Below are 20908 nucleotides of genomic sequence, written 5' to 3'. Positions count from 1 at the left end.
GTTAGATACTTTTTAATTTGTAAAGGTATTTATATTGACATCTATTCATTGAATAATTGTATGTAATAATTGTATAACGATTCATATATTAAAATATATTTTTCCTGTATCTTGACATATTTATTAAAATTATTAAAATTCATAATTGTATACATTACATAGGTTAATTCTATCTTAATTGAGATTCATTGCATGATCCCAATTTTGAACAATGCCCACATTCATGGCACACTAGGCACCGGAACTGTTGTGGATCATAAGCAAGTCATTGTATACAATTCATAAGCAAGTTCTGGAGAGGATTGTTCAAAATTATTTCTACACATATGGGGAAATGTAGCCACCTTTTGGTCCATAGTGTTGATATTTTGTAGCTTTAATTGGATAAATAGTACATGTCAAAACTAGTGAAGATATGTATATATATATATATATATACTTAACTCATCCTATATATATATATATATATATATATATAAAATGACTCAAAAGAGATATTATGTATATACATATATAATTATAATTGTCATAATATTAATCCCATGATAATGAATAGACATGTCCCACATCTTTCCTTGGCTCATTCCCAATATAAATACAAGAGATCATTGCCTTCGGAAAATACATACAATATAGCCTATAGGCAGTGCTAATACATTTGCAGTGATCCTACATTTAACACACATCATGGTGAGATGGACTCGAGGGCTTTGCAATAACCATTGTAATTGATTGAAGGGTTTGTTGTCCACAGAACTCCATGGATGCCTAGAAAGATGAATCCAAATCGCTATCTTAGCTTGAAGTTCCGCATCTTGTCAAACCCTACATTCCATGGTTTGAAGTTTCTTAATTTCTTCTAACTCCATCAGATGACTGGTTATGGAAATATGGTCACCTGTTAATCACCATATTCTGATCTGTCATTCTGCTAACAACCATGAAAAAAAATCCATTCACAGCTAGATTGGTTTCTGTGTCTCATCTGGATTCTAGTTCATCCAAGCTTAAGCTTCAACAAACATCAGAGAAAAATGACTTACCATGATCTTACATATTAACACATCAGGTGCAACAGACAGGCTTAATGACCAAAAGCAGCCAGTCTTTATTTTTGTCAAGTTACCTGTTGAAACTTGAACAATTGATTGCTTTTGGTTCAGGCCTGGAAGCCTTTTCATATTGAGAATGGTTTGAAGAAGAGGGTTGGGGCCCATCTGTTGCCAGGCAAGTTACCACTCTGAACAAAGCTTAAAATGGTGAAAACTGATCAAAATGAGAGAAAAACAAAATAACAAAACCCACAGCACAGCATTAGTACACAAGAAACATTTTAGTAGCAGGCAATGGGGGCCAGAAGAACCTTAAATTACAGAGCTGTGATCTCATCAGTCCTGTACACACCCTAAACCCCTGCCTGCTTGTTCACACCATCCTTTCTACTCTCTCTCACCAGAAAACATCACCCAAAATTGGCCATTTCTTACTGTAGTGTTATAATTTAATAAAAAACAATGTTTTTTATTTTTTAAAGTCTGTAAATACCTTTTTATGCCAAAGCTTTTAGTTTTTTTAATTACCCTAGTGGTGGCAATTTTCTGTGAGAAAAGGAAATGAGAACGAAGCTTTCCATACAAATGTGTTATCTGGTATCTCATGTATTATTCTTTGACTCTATGTATGTTATTGGTGTTTGTGTACAGTCCATCCATCGCAGCTCTTCAGAGAATCTAGATGATGCGTAAGCTCAGTCATAGGAAAACAGTGACAAATTGTTTGATAGAATGTGATTCTAACTGTTCTAGGAGCATCTTCTGTTCATGGCAATCTTGCATCAACCAAGAGTATTTGTTTTCAGTTGTTCCTATTTAGTCAGTTTTTATGTTTGCTGTTGCATTCCTTTGAGTTGGCTCATTATCTCTTGCGGACCTTATGGCACATTCCTTACATCATATTTTATCTATATCTGGGTTCCAACCTTGATCCATTTCTTCGTGGGGGAGTTCTCTTGGATTCTTGCTCGGACCTTTTTGTTCTTCACATTTCACAGTCTGATGTAGTTTTCTGGTCTTGCAAATGATTTCTATGGTTTGCAATCCTATGTGGCTCATTGTTAGATGTCCCTAAGCTTTTGGCCGGCCTACCTATGGGTGCACACTTCATTTCAGATCATTATGGAGGAGTACATGCAAATTTAGGTCCTCACCTATATTTGGTAATATGTTTTCCTCACCTTCGAGAACATGATATGTTTTCCTCACCTTCGAGAACATGATCTTTCTTTCCAACTTGATTTTTGCAAAGGCTCATTATTGATGTAATTGATCGTTAGGAAAGTAGTTCGGGGAATCTCAAGTCAAAAAAGATAAATTCTTGAAGGTTCAATTAGTGGGATAGTGTGGATTTCACTCTGTAATCAGGCATGTGTGTGTAGATTGTAAGTCTGCATGTTGCTGGCCAATTGTGCACAATTTCATGAATTTGTAATAAAGTGTAGATCTGTTCTTGCATTCTCTTTGTATTCATATCTTCAGAGCTTGGAAAATTAGGGACATACATATTCAGTTCTGCATCTGTATCTGTGCAACCCCACAACATTCATTATTTCCATGAATAATGTAAAATTTTACTTGGCAAAACACATTTCTGAAGTTAAACATTACAATTATGATATAATCTGCAAGATTTATAGTTCATCTTTTATAATATCAAATTATAGGCGTTCTTCTGTGTGAAAGCATGTTGCTATTTTTGAATTATCCAGTAAGTATAACTGTGATTATTTAGTTGTTATTTCAGTTGTTTCGATAGTCAGTTTTTTGTTGGCTTTATCGTTTTGCAGTGGAACTTTATGACGCTTCTAGATCCTGTCAAAAGCCTTGCCACTTTGATTTACATTGGGTATCCAGGTGATCCTGCATCTGCATTTCATGTTACCCGTCGTCGACGATTGGACCGTAAAAGGCAACGTTCTCAGAGAAATGTATTACAGTGTTTTGTTTTTGGACCTGCAAATTCTGGGAAGTCTGCATTGCTGAATTCTTTAATTGGAAAGTAAGTAGTTCCAAACTGCTAGTCTAGTGCAGGATGTCGGTATCTCAATTGTTCTGTTTTATATGTAGACTGATTTCTTGCATTATTCAACAAGAAGATTTTTCTTTCCTCTTTAATGCAGGCAGTTTGTTGAAAGATATATGCCAACTAAAGGTGATCGTTACGCAACAAATGTTGTCGATACAATGGGGGTAAGAGCACAATTGGTATATATGTGTTTTACCAAAACAAAAATGTGGACATGAAATTGTTTATACTTTTTCCTCTATTGTCGGTTATTAGTTAGGGTAAGCAGATTAGGAAGTGAATGAAAGATAATACAATGTTTTAAGAGCTTTAGTCATCGTTGATGATGTTATGTTTAGATTGTCTGAAAATTGTATTTCAAGTCACATATTTTAGAGCCATTGTAATATCCCTTTCTGGATATTTTCTAAAAACCTGTGATATAAACTTGCAGATTTAAATCCGAACAATAAACCAATATTTGATACAAATTCCAGAACCTTAACTGATTTGTAACCTGCAGATTTGCATACAAGGAAACTCAGAAAACTTTGTTTTATTTCTCCACTATTCGGAAAGTACATATATAAACCAGGAATCAACTCAGATATCCGCCAAAGACGTTACTGTATTATAATAACAGCAATACAATAACATGCAATAACCCAAATAATCCAATCTTATAAACAAAAATAAGTTAGATTGGCAAATGTAGATAAAACTTGTAAGAAGGCTAGATTTGCGTCCAACCTTCAAAGCTTCTTCAAGGGTTTGCGTCCTCGAAGAAATAATCAGCATATATATCCAGCTTCCAGATTAATATTTGTTTTAAATATTATATCTTTCCCATGTGGAGTCTGTTGTACCTTTATCACTTTTTTCCAATGTGATGCACGCTCTTTTAAGCAATGTGGGATAAAACACCCTTTTTGTTCTCTAGTCACTTAAGTGAACATAGTACCTTTTTAAATAAAGTGACAAGTTAAATGAACTTTAATAGTCACTTAGTCAGTAAACCATATTATCATCAGGCATTAAAATAGCTGACCAAATGAACTCAGATAATCACATGCAATAGCTCGTTGGAAAGCTCTCGGCGAGACATTTCCAAACCAACATTGAGGTACTGAAAATACTGTGCTCTGTTTACTTACTAAAAATAGTAAGTATTCGGGCAACCTGCCAAAATTGCTCTGATGGGTCTGAAACTGGAAAAGCGTAGGCCAAACCTCGAACTGAACCATGTAAAGAACCTTTCCGTCCCCAAAACCTAGGCGAAGTGAGCCAACAGACATAATTATAATGTCCCAGAAAAAGGGGACATTACAGCCATATGTCTATTTCATGTACATAATTATATTGCATTGTTGAATTTCATATCATATGAAATTATTAAGTATGAAATTTATAATTTGGAAATGTACATGCATATATGATTTGGAAATGAATTTTGAAATCATAGATGACTTATCTGCTTCAAATTTTGATTTATGCATACAAATGACCAAATTATATTCACGAGACTTAAGATTAGAGCCAACGACAATAGAAAAAGGAGTTTGTAAAATATTTTCCATACCAAAAAGTTTAAAATACTCAAATGAGTAAATAAAACTTGCTTCACTAAGCATAAATAGAAAGTTTTTTTGACATGTACAAGATTTCATGGTGTTGGTGTAATTAGATATTCACTAATTACACTTTTCTTAAGCTTACTTAGGATATGCATTGTATAGTAGTTTGTCATCGAGATACCTAGGAGTTTGCACCTCAATTATGCACATGGTGTAGGAAAATTCCACTGTAGGTGGTGATAGTTATCTCAATCCACCTTTAGTGCACATATCACATTATCATCCTCATCATTGCACATACTTCATTGCATAATGGAGGATGATCCACGTTTGGTGGACATGATTTCACCATGTGTAGGTGATAGGTTATCCTCTTGTTATCATTGTCTCTTATCGCCTTTCCTATATAAGGAGGTCTATTATGTAAATTTTAATCAATGCAATGTAATCCATTGATGTTCATTATCAATAATATCATTCTTGCATCTTAATGCAACTGTCTTGGCAATCTCTTGTAGAAGGTATCTTGGTCCTTCATTTGGTCTTGAGGATGTTGTAGACTTACCTAAAACTCTAACATGGTCATAGAGCTCTCAAGGTGTGAAGACCTCTTCTCAAGAATATCAATCTTGATTGATTCAATTGTGTGTAGAATTTGACAATTTGGGCATCATCATTGTATAATTTATTTGGAGGACATTTGGAGTTATGTTATTTGTGACGTTCTGTTGTTAGTGAAAATTGGAGCTTGTTGCTGCAAATCAAAGTTTGGCATCAGATAGAGGAGGTCCAAAAACTGCTAAATCAAATTTTGTTTTGTCCTACTCGAACATCTGAGGCCAACTTTTAGAGCCATTTGAATTTTGGAAGTGCGGCGGCAATGTCTTAGAAAAAATAATTTCATAGACAATTTTCAAATAGCTATATCTTACTCATCTTGACTCTTTTTTTTGAGCAATTCTTTTTGTTTGGGGGTAGAATATTGTGATCTAAACAGTGGTGCATGTGATTTTGGGTCTTTGTTCTTGAGTTTTTTTTTGAAAATTACAAATCTTGTTTTTTGCAACTTCCAAGGTCTTGTTTGGGCTCATATGAACTCCTTTTGAGGTGCAATTGTTTTTGAAAGTGCATAATTTTTTACTGTAGTTTTCAAATCTGGTATCAGTTTTTAGTGTTTGTGATCAGAAATTGTACTTTCAGAATTTGGCTTAGTTTTGCATTTGTAATGCATAGGCCCAAGTTTGGTCCTTTGCATAGTGATCTAAGTCTATTTAGTTCAATTATGGGGTCTAATCAATTGTTGATCTCAATTTATGATGTGGGAAGTGTGTCATTGATGAAATCTTTGGTTATGAAACACATCCAACATTAATATTTTTGACTAAGAATAATTATGGGTTATGGGCAAAAGGAATAATTACACATTGTAGATGGCTTAACCTCTTGCCTAATCTTTATGGAGTCATTCTTGAGCCAAAGTCATAGGGGAAGCAATATGTTTGGGGAGAAAAGAATGCTCATATTATAAATTTGATTAGTAGTAGCATCAATTTGTGTCCATTCATTTACATCTACCCCACATAGTTGTTATCTCAACCCACTAGTAAACTTCCTTATCAACTTGATCTTGCTATTAGGCAAGGTAGCTTCATGATAGGTTCAATTCTTTTGGGATTGATAGAAATGCCTTGTAACGTGTCCTTAGAGTTCCCTTTTGTGACTCCGACGATGCATTTCCTAGGATTTATGAAAATGCTAATTCATTACATATTTGCAGAACGTTCCTTAAATCTTGGATGTGATCAGCTCTATTCTTAGAGAATATTGTTAGCTCATCTTTGTATACAACTATACATTTCCTCACTAATACCTTCAAAGCAATGTTGCATACAAAAAAACAACTTTTGCAGTTACCAATCCAAATACCATTGTTAAGTTACAATATTTTAGTATTCATAAACTAGCAATTACAAATAGAGATTCATTCTTTTTATATAGAGAATAATGGAGAAAGAAATAGAAACTTTCTAAAATGCTTACAGGAAAATTTCTTTATTATCAAAAAACTAAATGCTAACTAAGATGACCATTAAAGAAACATTACAATATTCTAATACCCTCCATTAACGATCATCGTCTAGCTACTTTGTAGAAGACTGTACATGTTTTATGGTCATAATTCTTTAGCATATTCTGCTGCTGTTGAGATCTTCCTAGATTTGTAGAATGCTAATGACCAAGAGTAGCCAAAATCCCTCCATAAAAATAAGAGAAGGCTGCCCTTTTTCAGAATGCCCTGCAACAAGAAACAAGAGCTTGCCATTGAGATGAGTCTACTGCTAATTCTTCAACAATTTGTAAAACTTCAATCTAGAAATCATCACTATATGTCCAACTTGATGTTCCATAATAGAGCTGTCCCTCCTTGTATGTACTATCCCCACTATTAGGGCTAGCTCATATTATAAATTTGATTAGTAGTAGCATTAGTTTTGTTGGAAATATAAGGTAGGCTAGGTTACTAAGAGGGGAGGGGTGAATCAAGAACCAATAAAACTTTTAACTTAATTCCCCAATTAATCCTTTATATTTATTCTGATCTAATTGCATGCATGAATAACTGCAAGAAATAAAACATTCATAACACTTGACACAATATTTGGTGACCTAGAAACCTTCCAAGTAGAAAGTAAAACTGGGGTGGGAATGATACCCACAAACTTTATGACTGCAATATAAAGTTGGCTTGTTAAGGCTTACAATTGATCACTTTTGGTGATTTGCCCCGTTAGGAGCAATAGGGACTGTTAGATCCACCTTGTTAAAGAATTTGTACAACATACAATGAAGTATGCACTTTGTTAGGAGATTCAACAAAAGACTGTTAAGTCCACGTTGTTAAAGGATTTGACTGATGCACCTGTTAGGATGAATCAACATTTGATCTCTGCTTTGCAACTTGGTTTGCTGTATGAGATTCCTTTGATGTAAACTGATCACCTTGTTGTGATAGATAAGACTGCTTTTCCTTATATTGCTTGTAGCCTTCTAATTCGCACTCATGCTTCTTCTTACTTCCTTACATGCAATTGGATATGATAAAATGTATTACATATATACCAATCCAATCAATTACCTTCTGGAGTCGGCTAAAAAAGCAAATTCAAACAATCTTCACTAATTCGGCTTGATGCTGAAACTTAGGCTTTGAAGACAACTCGGGTGATGTTCTGACACTCAGCAACATTGTCAACTTGGCAAGCTATGGCACTTGGTTGACACTAATGCTCGGTCCACATTGATCACTCAGAGTAGCTTATGAACTCAGTTAGCACTTGATGACTCAACGAACACTAGAGAACTCGGTAGGCATTGAAGAACTCAGTTGGCACTATGGCTCGGTCAACACTACCTTCATTCACTTCGTTAACAATGCCAGCTCAGTAGACACTGATATGCTTGGTTAACACGATTTTCTTCATTGCTTACACTGAAGAGCTTGGTAGACTCTATGAAGCTTGGCTTACATTGCACTCTACCTCAGAAGCTCGGTAGACACTGTGAAGCACAACTTACACTACATTCTGTCTCAGATGCTTGGTAGAGATTGTGAAGCTCGACTTACACTACATTCTATCTCAGATGCTCGGTAGACATTGTGAAGCTTGATAAACTCTTCTTTTTGCATATGGAGCTTGGTAGCAATGTAAACAACTAAGTGTTTTAGTCACTAATTGACAAATGATTTGACCTTAATGTCAACAAGTTTGTGTCTATTCATTTACATCTACCCCACATAGTTGTTATCTCAACCCACTAGTAAACTTGCTTATCAACTTGATCTTGCTATTAAGCAAGGTAGCTTCATGATAGGTTCAATTCTTTTGGCATTGACAGAAATGCCTTGGTAATGTGCCCTTAGAGTTTCCTTTTTGTGACTCCGATGGTGCATTTCGTAGGATTTACGAAAATGCTAGATTCATTACATATTTTCAGAATGTTCTTCAAAACTTGGATGTGATCAGCTCTATTCTTAGAGAATATAGTTAGCTCATCTCTGTATACGACTATACATTTCCCCACTAATACCTTAAAAAGCAATGTCGTTCGCATACAAAAAGCAACTTTTGCATTTACCAATCCAAATACCATTGGTAAGTTACAATATTATAGTATTCATAAACTAGCAATTATAGATAGAGATGCGTTCTTCTTATATGGAGAATAACGGAGAAAGAAATAAATTTTTTCTAAAATGCTTACATGAAAATTTCTATATTATCAAAAAACTAAATGCTAACTAAGATGACCATTAAAGAAACATTACAATATTCTAATGCCCTCCATTAATGATCATTGTCTAGCTACTTTGTAGAAGACTGTACATGTTTTATGGTCATAATTCTATAGAATATTCTACTGCCAATCCTCCAACAATTTGTAAAACTTCAATCTAGAAATCATCACTATATGGCCAACTTGATGTTGGATAATAGAGCTGTCCCTCCTTGTATGTACTGTCCCCACTATTAGGGGTAGCTTGGGACAAATAGTACTTGTAATTTAAATGTTAGAATTTTAACAATAATAACTCTAACTATACTATTCTACTCTCTATCTTAACCTCAAACCTTAAAGAAGTCTCCATATTGAATTTCCTAACCCTTAGTTATTCCATCATCTTCTCTGGATTACACCCTCTAAGGTTTCTTCTTGGATGGGGCATCCTCTATCCAAGGCCAATCACATATGCATATTTTAACATCATTAGAATATTTTGGACATTATTCATCTAGCCATTCATGAAGGGTTGTACTTATCTCTAACATTGACACAATAGCCATTTACAGGAGGGTCAAACCTTCTGCACTGGCACTATGAGATTCCATTTATTACTCATCTAGCCATTCATACAAGGTTGTATGAATCACTTTCACTAGAACAGTAGTCATCACTAAGCTGCTGCATAGGCACTATGAGATTCTATCTACCCATTCATATAGAGACGATCTCAAACCCTACGCTGGCATGTAGTCATACATATAGCGCTACGTGCAGTCCTTACACTGGCACTATAGAAGATTTAATTAGTGTGATTTTATCCATTCATATAGAGATAACCCCAATCTTTAGATTAGCATGTAGCCATTCATATAGAGATGAGCACAGACTTTGGGAGTTGATCAATCACTTCCCCATAAGAAATTATATTGTTTTATTATAACATACATCGATTAACTCCATATGTCTAATGGATATTCTTATTGAATTAATGTAAATTTACATATATAAGTTGATATATATATATATATATATATATATATATATATATATATATATATATATAATGGGTTATTAATAATAATATTAGTGTAATCATAGTAATCGTATTACATCTATTGTTTGATTAATAATGCAAGGAAAGTTTCATAATATTCATGATATCTTAGTTCCTTGCGTGGTTCTGACGTCCTTTCAATGCCAACACCACTGTCACCCTTATTATTGCCAATATGTCATGTCTACTTAGAAATAAATGATGCTCCATGGTCTATGGCATGTATATAGTTGATGTTCAATGAGGGATGTCCATCTCAAAGCCATGATATTGACATGGTCTTGTGATGTTCGTGTACGATGTATTCGGTTTATATCATGGAGATAACTTCTTTCGTTATGCACACCACATGGGTGTGATTGGGCTTGATTTATATTGATCTCCTCCCTTGTATACTTTGTGTGATTATGGCTTGCTCTTCGATGTCCTTGTTTAATTGGTAGTGTTGGATTGATGACATGTTAATATCAAGTACCTTCTACAGTCCTACTAGGGCACAATATATAGGTCGGCAATAGTCAACAATTTTGGTGATTGGATGATTCCTTTTAGGCTATGGGTTGTGTTCCTTTCTATGGTGCTGATGAAATTAAACTTGAATTACCTTTTATATGTGATCCTCGATAAGTCCATAGCCCGCTTTATGAAAGGGTTCGATTGTACCATTTCCTTAAGCATGTTAATTGGTTCTTAATATTGTTTATAAAGTGTGATTATGTTATTATATTCACAATAATATAGTTATCATTAACATTGAAAGAATTATAAATATTGTTTATTTAAACATTAGTAATTGATTGTCCTGTCAATATTACTTATTTAATACTTGATAACATAGTTATCTTAGACTTATCTATGTATTTTATTAAATAAGGTTATTATTATTGGGTAACATTTATTTGAAATAACGATGAGATATTAAAACATATGTATGGAGCTTGTTATGAACGATTCATATATTAAGATATATGGTCTCTTTATTAACATTGATCAAATTCACAATTTGTGTGTACTACATAGTTTTGTTCTTGTCTTAATCGAGTTTTATTGCACTATAGGCATAGGAGTTTTGTTCTTGTCTTAATAGAGTTTTATTGCACTATAGGCATAGGCACACATCACGAAAAGCTGCCACAATTTTGAGGGAAAATCTTGAAATCCTCCAAATCTTTGCAGACGAGTATGACGCCCCAAAACAGATTGTAAACAGTCACAATTTTTGAGTGAAAAAATGTCAAACCCAAGTTTATGAATCATTGCTTTTATGGAAAAAAGGTATAAACTCAAAAAGGTTTTTTGAGGTTAATAAAAACTAAACATAATTTTAGATGGTCTCTTTATCTTTGTCAATTTATTAACATTGATCAAATTCACAGTTGTGTGCATTACATAGTTTTATTCTTGTCTTAATCAAGGTTTATTGCACTATTTTTGAGTGAAAAAATGTCAAATCCAAGTTTATAAATCATTGCTTTTATGGGAAAAAGGTATAAACTCAAAAAGTTTTTTTGAGGTTAATAAAAACTAAACATAATTTTAGATGGTCTCTTTATCTTTGTCAATTTATTAACGTTGATCAAATTCACAATTGTGTGCATTACATAGTTTTATTCTTGTCTTAATCAAGGTTTATTGCACTATAGCCAAAGGCACTCATCAAGAAAAGTTGCCACAATTTTGAAGGAAAATCAGGAAATCCTCCAAACCTTTGTGTAGATGAGCATGACGCCCCAAAACAGATTGCAAATAGTCACAAATTTTCAGGGAAAAAATGTCAAACCCAAGATTACAAACCATTGGTTTTTTTGAGAAAACGGTAGAAACTTACAAAGGATTTTTGAGGTTAAACCAAAAATTAAACATAATTTTATAAGAACAAAAAATTATCAAACCTTTCATAGGAACCTTCATGTTACAAAACACTAGACTTCACTTGGTAAAACAACACATGCAAGTACATGGAACCCATGAAATTTGCAGACTGTTGGTCAAACTAGGAAATTGAGCTACCAAAACCATTGACCAGGTTCACAATTTTTAGCAAAAAAATCTTTAAATCCGCCAATGAATTTGCAAAGTCTTTTTACATAAAAATGATTGAAATATTTCTGGTACAGGCTATGATTTTTTTTCAAAAAATTTGCCATATCTTAAAGAAGCCCATCAACCCTTTCTGGTACCATGTTATAATATTTTATTATTCATAACCAAGTATTTAAGAATGGATGCCTAGTTTCCTTATACGGAGAATAACTGAAATAAATAAAAACTTTCTAGAAGGCTGACAGGAAAGTTTCTATGTCATCGATGTTAGATTTAGGATCTTTGCAAATGTAATAACGTTGTTGTAATTCTATGTGTTTCAATTGCAAATTTCCAAGATATATAAATATATCTTCAAGAGGCATGTCTCTATGGTTATATATGTTAATTAATCATTAATTATAACATATCTATATTATATAGAAATATATTATATATAATATATATAGCATACAATATATATATATATATATATATATATATATATATATATATATATATCTTAGAGTATGTATAATTAATAATTAACAATAACCGTAGAAAGGATTAACTCTAAGACAGTTCAATCCGATAGAAGCTACAATTTAACACTCCCTCTTAGCTCAGGAGGATTGTAATAGAATACATTATCACAATAATCTTAGAATGTCATATTAAAGACCTTAATACATATATCACACTAGATACGTTATCCTTTGATAATATAAGTCTCAATAAGAAGTCTATATCATAGGTTAGATCTTTTTATAGTAGGCATTGCTTCCCGAAATGTGTCAGAACAAACATGCCAACAATATCTAATTCTAACAATGATATGTATATCAATTGTTTTATACCATAGCTATGACTTAGATACAATCGAAGCTATCTCAACACTCCCTCTTTATTTGGGAAGATTGATATATAACATACTATGTTCTTGAGTATAAGGAGATATCATCTCACTATGATATCCCTAAAATGGCATAACAATATGAATTCATCAACACACATATGTAAAATTGACATATGGAATTTACTTCAACACACTAAGAGGCTAGAATCCTCAATACTCCCTCTTAGGCAAAGGGAAATTGAAATAAGTTTAACTTACACAATAAGGTGTAATCATCATTATGTTTTAAACTAAGAGAGAGAGAGAAAAACATAATGGATTTTCATGGTGTCCGGTTATCGCCCAAAAGACCCATGAATGTTATCAATGTGTCTGGCAAGATCCGGCCCAAAGAACAAAGATAACCCAAACTTTCAAAACAATGGGTTTTCATGGTGTCTGGCTATCGCCCAAAAGACCCATGAAGGTTATCAATGTGTCCGGCAAAATCCGGCCCGAAGAACAAGGATAACCCAAACTTTCAAAACAATGGATTTTCATGGTGTTTGGCTATCGCCCAAAGACCCATGAAGGTTATCAATGTGTTCGGAAAAATCCGGCCCGAAGAACAAGGATAACCCAAACTTTCAAAACAATGGGTTTTCATGGTGTCCAGCTATTGCCTAAAAGACCCATGAAGGTTATCAATGTGTCTGGCAAAATCCGGCCTGAAAGATAACACCAAATTCAACCATTGTTTGAAAACAGATCAATTAAAATAAAGTCGTCACTTTATAATAGGATCAGAACACACGAAAGGTCATCACCTTTCACAAGAAAAGTCGTCACTTTTCACAATACAAGCTTGCAAGCAAAAATAATTTTATATTCATGAATATAAATTTTAATAAATGCATTTACAACAAAGTCATATCAATTTTACCTCTGAAGTACACAATTTCAACTTTGCAAGAGGCTTGGTAAAAATATCAGCACTTTGCTCATTTGTACTAATATAACTCATCCTTGTGATAAATGCACCAGTATCACAAGGTCACATGACATGGAGCATTTTCTACAAGAGTAGATTTATCGCTATATGCATATAATCATCAACCATATGATGTTAGTCAATAAGTGCATAAGAAACAATAATCATTAATCATGTCAAGTTTACCTCTGAAGTGATATGATCTACTCCCTCCAAATAAAAATTTGATAGAATCATGTTCTTATTTGCTCCCTCTTGATCTGAAGCAATGTCAGATTTCTTCTTCATAATCTTAATCATAAAGGATGTTCACTTCCAGAGCCTACACAATAATCTTGGTGGCAAACGTCCCAACTTCTTTTTTCTGCAAGAACATCTTTAGATATAAAGGAAAGGATCAATGCAATTTAACTCTTATAGTACATATAAGTTTATAACTGAGAAAGAGACTATAGTAAGTAGATAATTGTAATACTCAAGAGTAAGAATTACTTATCTTTCTATGACAATCCATAAATGTCAAATCATTAAATCTCCTCTCTAAAGATGGTTTCAAGTGGGAATTTGAACATTGTTTATTAAGTTTACCCCCCACAATGTGAAATTCCAACTTTTATATCATTGAGCAATTTTACGTACTCGGTACTTAGAGTATGATTATGCAAGTTATTTAAGGATCTTTTCATTTTCTAGTGATGTTCACAAGGTGTGGCCCATTAAAATCACGAAGTCGCATCCATGTATTTCTAGACTCCCTCTGATTATAAATCTTCCAAACTCCAACATTGCCTTTAGAAGAAGTGAAACTCTCTCTTAATAAAGAAGGATATTCATAATCTCAATCATCAGGGATATTTGTTTCAAGATCCTCACTTTATCCAACTTGATCATCAGGGTCTTTGGAACTTTCACATCACATCAAATTTGAATACTTCTTTCTAATTTACAACTTGATCTTTTCATCCATAGACACTCCAAACCTTAAGCTTAGTAGTATAAGTGAACACAAACTTGTCCACAAGGGTAGACCCATTAAATCACATAGTTGCATGAAATTACAGTCCTCTCGACTGTTACAATCTATCGATCATTGAAGATTCTATCACAACACGATTTACTCCCTCTGAATCAATATGATCGAGATCACCGAAGATTTACTAAATCATATCATCTATCTGCTCCCTCTCTTTCAAGGTTGCCATAACAATCGAAAATAATTCTCTCTTGTAATTAAGGGATAATATCTTAGAGACAATACTTGATTCACTTTAATATATTTTCTTTATTTCCATATATACATATTTCCTTATCAAAATAAATATGAAATCAAAAGACATATATATCCATTAATAGAGACCACATATTTAGGTTTATATTATCTCACCATACTATACAAATTAAAATGAATGATCATAATAATAATAATCAAAATTAATGTTATTATTTCTAATAACAATTATATGTCCCTTTAAGTAATTACATATATATAATTCTTCATCATATATATTCATAAAGGAATACGATAATGCTATGTTTCTAAATTAAATTAAATTAGATATGATGATATATACCAAACAAGTATAACGATACCTGATTTTACCTTTCTCCATCCACGATGACGTAAATGGAACTAATTATATTTCTCCATACGTGGGTGTTTCAGAAGAAGACCCTTCACCATATTCTGTAGCATGTGTGGTGACCAATTCTTTCAGAAGTTAATGAAGCTCATTTACTATGTTCTATCACACTGCTCCCCTTCACAATTTCTCCTTGCTTTACAAGAGCCTCAAATGAAATGTCAAGCTCCCTCTTAATGTGATATCTATCTTGCTTTTCTTGTAAGAACATTCTCGAAGGAAAAGATCAAGGCAAAATAACTCTTATAGTATAAAAATAAGAGAGATTAATATAATACTCAAAAATAATTCTTCATAATAATATAAGATCATTCCAATATAGATAAATAAATATCTTACTTAAATATATATTTTACACATATATATTTATAATATGCATATATTCCATCTTTTAATATCTCATCTACGTTATATATGCTTTCAACTACAAAATCCCAAAATAATAGACTTAATAATAATACATTTCATAATAATATGAAAATAACCTTAATAATAACTCACGGATACTTACGCTTCTAGTGATGTGTTTGATGACTTTTCACGAGCATTAATGTTAAAGTTTGTGATGTTTCATACATCTACTTACCCTATGTCAAGGATATTCACTTAAATATAACTTTAGATATTTTAAGCCGCCTGCATGATGCCTTCAATCTGTGTCGCATTATTGTCTATTTGGTCTTGTCAAGATCTTTCGTATTATCGAATTTAGCATGGAAGAGAGTGGGATCTTGGTGGTAGTCATAGCTGGAGCTTTTCATGGAGATTAATTTGGAGCAAAGGGAATCTCGTGGAAATCTTTTCGAACTTGTTCCATCTGCTACAAGTGCAAGTCATGCCGAGAATTAATATCCTCGACGCCTTCATGAATTTCAAATTTCTGACATTTGGGCATTCTGGATCACATCATTTGCAATGTGGAGTCCAGCAAGACAAAGCTTGTTGCAGTTGAAGCCAATAACCATAATTCCAGGTATGCGTAGGTGGTAAGTCACAATGACCTAAAACCAAACATGTCATAGTAGAAGATAACTAACTTATATATAGCATGTGTTGTGTGCACTAGATGAGCGCTACTTGATGAGAGTAAGGCCAGTAAATTGTTCCATGAGGCTTGCTAATCTTATTCTGCACTATGGGAATATTTGGCCCGACAAACTGATGAGAACATTTTCAAGCTTCAGAAGTGGGCGCAACAATAGATATGAAGACTAATTTATCAAATACCTTTGCCAACCTTTATGCTCACGTCTCTTTGTCAACATGAAAAGAAGATGTGAAAGCATATAATTGAATCTTCTTCTAATATTGGGGTATTAGAAAGATCATACTTCATATAAGACAATTTTCTTCCAATTATATAGGACCCAAGTATAATATTTTTTGCTATTTTGGAATTGTGTCATTTTTAAAATATCTTTTATCAACAAAAAAAAAATCAACATCCCCATGCCGGTGAATGAGTCTAAGGATAGACATGGATGCCTTCCTGCATTTAATAACTCCTTACAACTTTCATATTCTATTTATATTACGGAATGTTTGACTGACTATTCTCCTTTCCATCGTGGTGAGTTCCACACATTTACATTTTCTATTCAATGTCTTTCTTCTTCACTTTATGCTGCTATGAAACTATTTTGTCCAAGTCTCCAGCTAAGATAATTCACAACATTTCTGGAGCGTATTTTTATGTATCTTTTACATAAGTCTTTTCTTAGTGATCTGAAGCAACTCATATATTTAAACATTTGCAGCCTTGCTCTGATACCATGTTAGATTTAGGATCTCTGCAAATGTAATAACATTGTTGTAATTCTATGTGTTTCAATTGCAGATTTCCAAGATATATAAATATATCTTCAAGAGGCATGTCTTGTGAAGAGACATGTCTCTATGGTTATATATGTTAATTAATCATTAATTAAAAATTATTAAGTATAACATATCTATATTATATAGAAATATATTATATATAATATATAGCATACAATATATTATATATAATATATATAGCATACAATATATATATATATATATCTATTAGAGTATGTACAATTAATGATTAACAATAACCATAGAAAGGATTAACTCTAAGACAGTTCAATCTGACAGATTCTACAATTTAACAATCTAAAAACTAAAGACTAATATGACCATTAAAGAAACATTATAATTCTAATATCTTCAGGATGTGAACTTTCTCCATTTGGTGGTGAAGGCTGTCTTTAATAATCTTCATCTTTCACCATCACTTGCTTGTCCACCAAATATACATCGAAAAATGATATCATTTGGGATCTGTTGACAATTTGAAATACTTCATCTAATGAGGGGAGTGGATAATTCTCTTTCTTTGAAGCTCAGTTTAAATTTCAGAATTCGACACAGTCTGATCTCTCCAATTTTCTTTCGAATGGGTGCCCATGTGGAATAACAAACATTATAAATCGTGTTCCTGGTTAAGTAAGTTATGCACTCCATTTTGAATGAAAGACTCTAATATGGCATTCATACGGTGTTGCCTTCATCTGAAAGATTTGATTCTTGGTTTGTTAACATGATTTTGTAATAGGTTTCTGGTATTCATGAGTTAAGTCTTTCAAGTCAGTTTGCCTTTGTTTTGCTTTATATTTTGTTGTTGTTTCCCCCTTTCATTACTTCTTTATATTGAAATAATTCGTATGATTTTGTAAAAGGTTTCTGATTTTCCTGTGTTAACATTATCAAGTCAGTTTGTCTTGCTTTTACTTTATATTTTATTATTGTTTTCTCCTTTCTTAATGTAGGTGTTTAGATTAAAATAATTCTTATTTAAATGTGAAAGACGTGTATTTAAAGCACAATTATTTTGTCTTCATGTATTGCTATATTTACTGAATTTGCTATTTATCTGTCTGCAAGAACCTTAAGAATTAGCCAAGCAAAATGTAGTCTGATTATCAAAACATATTGTTTTTTGAAGCAGCTTACTGATTTGACATCGTTTTGTGTGAAGGGAATGAGGAAGACACTAGTAATGCGCGAAATTTCAGAGGATGGGGTGCAAAAGCTTTTGGCAAATAGAGAATCTTTGGCTCCATGTGATGTGGCCCTGTTTGTTTATGACAGGTAACTGAAATCTGCATTTTTCTTTTCTTTATACAAATTGCTCAATAATTTTGATAGTTTTCTGTGTACATACTTCAGTATGTAATTACCTATTACGTATTTTTTCTTGAATGTTGTGTGGTGTTTGCAAATTAACTATTAATTAGTATCTTCTTTAACTCTCAGTGCTCAAAGGAAAATTAAATAAAAATATAAAATCTTTAAATTACATCAAATTCTCACATAAATTATATGTGATTGTGGTGAACTTTAACAAAACTAAGACATGCCAAGCAATTTGTGTGCCAATCTTCTGCATTACAAAAGTGAGTGAGTGGATGGTACATAGTGTCCAAAACATGTGCTTCTATGTAGCTTTGACCAATAAATTAGTGGAAGATAAATGGCATTGCCATTATGTAGCTTTGACCAATAAATTTGTCTGCTACCTTACAACTTTTAACATTGTTTGCTTTGACGCGGACAACATTTTTAGCATCTGTCATATCTGTTGGCTGAGGATTTTGACAATGAAGTTCCCATCCTCAATTTGCATTAATAATATTGCTTCATTAGGACACATTGCAATGACAATGCTTAAAGGCTTGTTTTTGCCATTTTTTCATCCATCATAACTGATGGACACCCTTGTTGCTGCTCATAAATCTGTGATTGGCAGAGAAATTGTCTATAAAATGTTTAAATATTGTCAATATGGTGGTGTGCACCTTTTCATTTGCAAGAACTGTGTAACCTTTAGGATACATTGACTGATTGCTATCATCATTTCTTGCCAATGGGTGACCTCACTTGGTTAAAAGAAAACCATTGGCATAAATGGAATGCAATGTGCTTATTTGCTATGTCTGGTCCTAGCTAGAATTGTAGAATAATATATCTTTCTTGGGAATTTGTGTGAACCACTTCTCATGAAGCATGGGTCAATGAGTTCGACTCAATAAAATACACGGTTGAATCCTGATAGCCATATCAAAATATGATTTGTTGTCGAAAATATCTCTTACATATCAATTTCTTAGCACACCAAAGGACTAAAATATTTTAAATTTTTTAATGTATTATTGGGAGATAAGTTCGGAATATGTTGGGAACCCAACAAATGGAGAGATATTAAAAGAAGAAATAAGGGAAATGCCTGATTTGACATTTAATGCGATCTTGATTCAATAGAGAGTGAAAATAAACAAAAGTGTACACCATGAAGTTTGAAGTATGGATTTTTCTCATTAGTTTTGAGATCTGATCACAGATCATTGTAGTACAGTGTACTACCAGAATACTAATGAACCTTCCACACAATAAGACAACTAAAGTAAATAAGACCTGTTGACTCTCTCATTCTTCTTAAGTTTAACTATCAAGTCCAAGAGACTAATCTATACACAAAATGTTAGCCAGTCTCCCTAATCTCATCAAATATCTAGAAACAAGCAAACAAGGGAGGAGAGATAAACAACATATTTGTCAATGCAACAATTCTTGAACAACATAACTAGAGATTTAGGACAATCACTTCATTAAATGCCCCCAGTTGTAGTTCCAAGCCTTGGTATATGCACAAATATTATACGCTCAAAACCATTTTTCAAGTAATTCTCACTCTTCTCTTCGCTAAATATTTTCCTAGAAAGTTTCCAGGCACCCAAGCATCATCAACTCCTATTCTCAGCAGCTTCTCACTACTTGCTTGAAGTTTTCTTTGGGGACAAGTTATCAAAGTACCTTTCTAGTTTTGTTATTTCTTGTTTAAGGTCCCTTCTTTCCTTTGTCAAAGTTTGCTTCTTAACTTCTAAAATTTGTGTTATTGGATTTGTGAAGGGATTGGTTGGATTTGGTTTTGGTTTGGTCTATTTGCAGAGTTGGTTAGGGGGCAATGCTACCGAGGTGCGTCCACTTGGCACAAACTTTGGCAAGTAGGGGGAGAATCTAGGGAAATTGAGTCGACCACAAGATGAACTCATCAATTTTAGTGCAATCATTATGTTCTTTGCTTTTTTCCTCTCTCATTTTGACTTGGTACCTCAAAAGTGAATTTCTAACCCTAAAAGTACAATCTAAGCATTTCAAACACCAAAACAAACTCATTTAAGCTCATTTTCTTTTGCAAAAGATTAATAGCATTACAAAAATTAAATAGCATTACAAAAGGCTGAACTTTCATTTTTGCTTGCCATGGTGTAACGGGGGGGTTTAGTAGTTAGGTCATCAACAAGGTTCTAATCAAATTTGTTACATAAGCTTACTTGAGAGTACATATAGGTCCTAGGAATCTTTCTAGAAATCTTAGTTGTCTTGTGATCTTATCACATTGATTTGCATTATTTGATAGAATATTAT

The 20908-nt window shown here is 33.0% G+C and overlaps 1 protein-coding gene across 4 annotated transcripts in view; it reads left to right on the top strand.

Moving 5' to 3' along the window:
- Nucleotides 1-20908, top strand: part of LOC149537691 (mitochondrial Rho GTPase 1-like) — a 126776-nt gene that overhangs the window by 61728 nt on the left and 44140 nt on the right. For all 4 annotated transcript variants that reach the window (XM_089799032.1, XM_089799034.1, XM_089799033.1 and 1 more), the window contains 3 exons: nucleotides 2843-3054; nucleotides 3176-3245; nucleotides 18459-18571. In XM_089799032.1, coding sequence (XP_089655158.1) covers nucleotides 2843-3054; nucleotides 3176-3245; nucleotides 18459-18571 — 395 coding nt within the window. The remainder of the gene's footprint in view (nucleotides 1-2842; nucleotides 3055-3175; nucleotides 3246-18458; nucleotides 18572-20908) is intronic.

The sequence above is a fragment of the Cupressus sempervirens genome, chromosome 9 (genome assembly GCF_028749045.1).
Source record: "Cupressus sempervirens isolate cs-2001-9-10 chromosome 9, ASM2874904v1, whole genome shotgun sequence".
NCBI classification, from domain to species: domain Eukaryota; kingdom Viridiplantae; phylum Streptophyta; class Pinopsida; order Cupressales; family Cupressaceae; genus Cupressus; species Cupressus sempervirens.
Note: the sequence above shows the minus strand (reverse complement) of the source record. Positions and strands in the feature narration are given on the sequence as shown.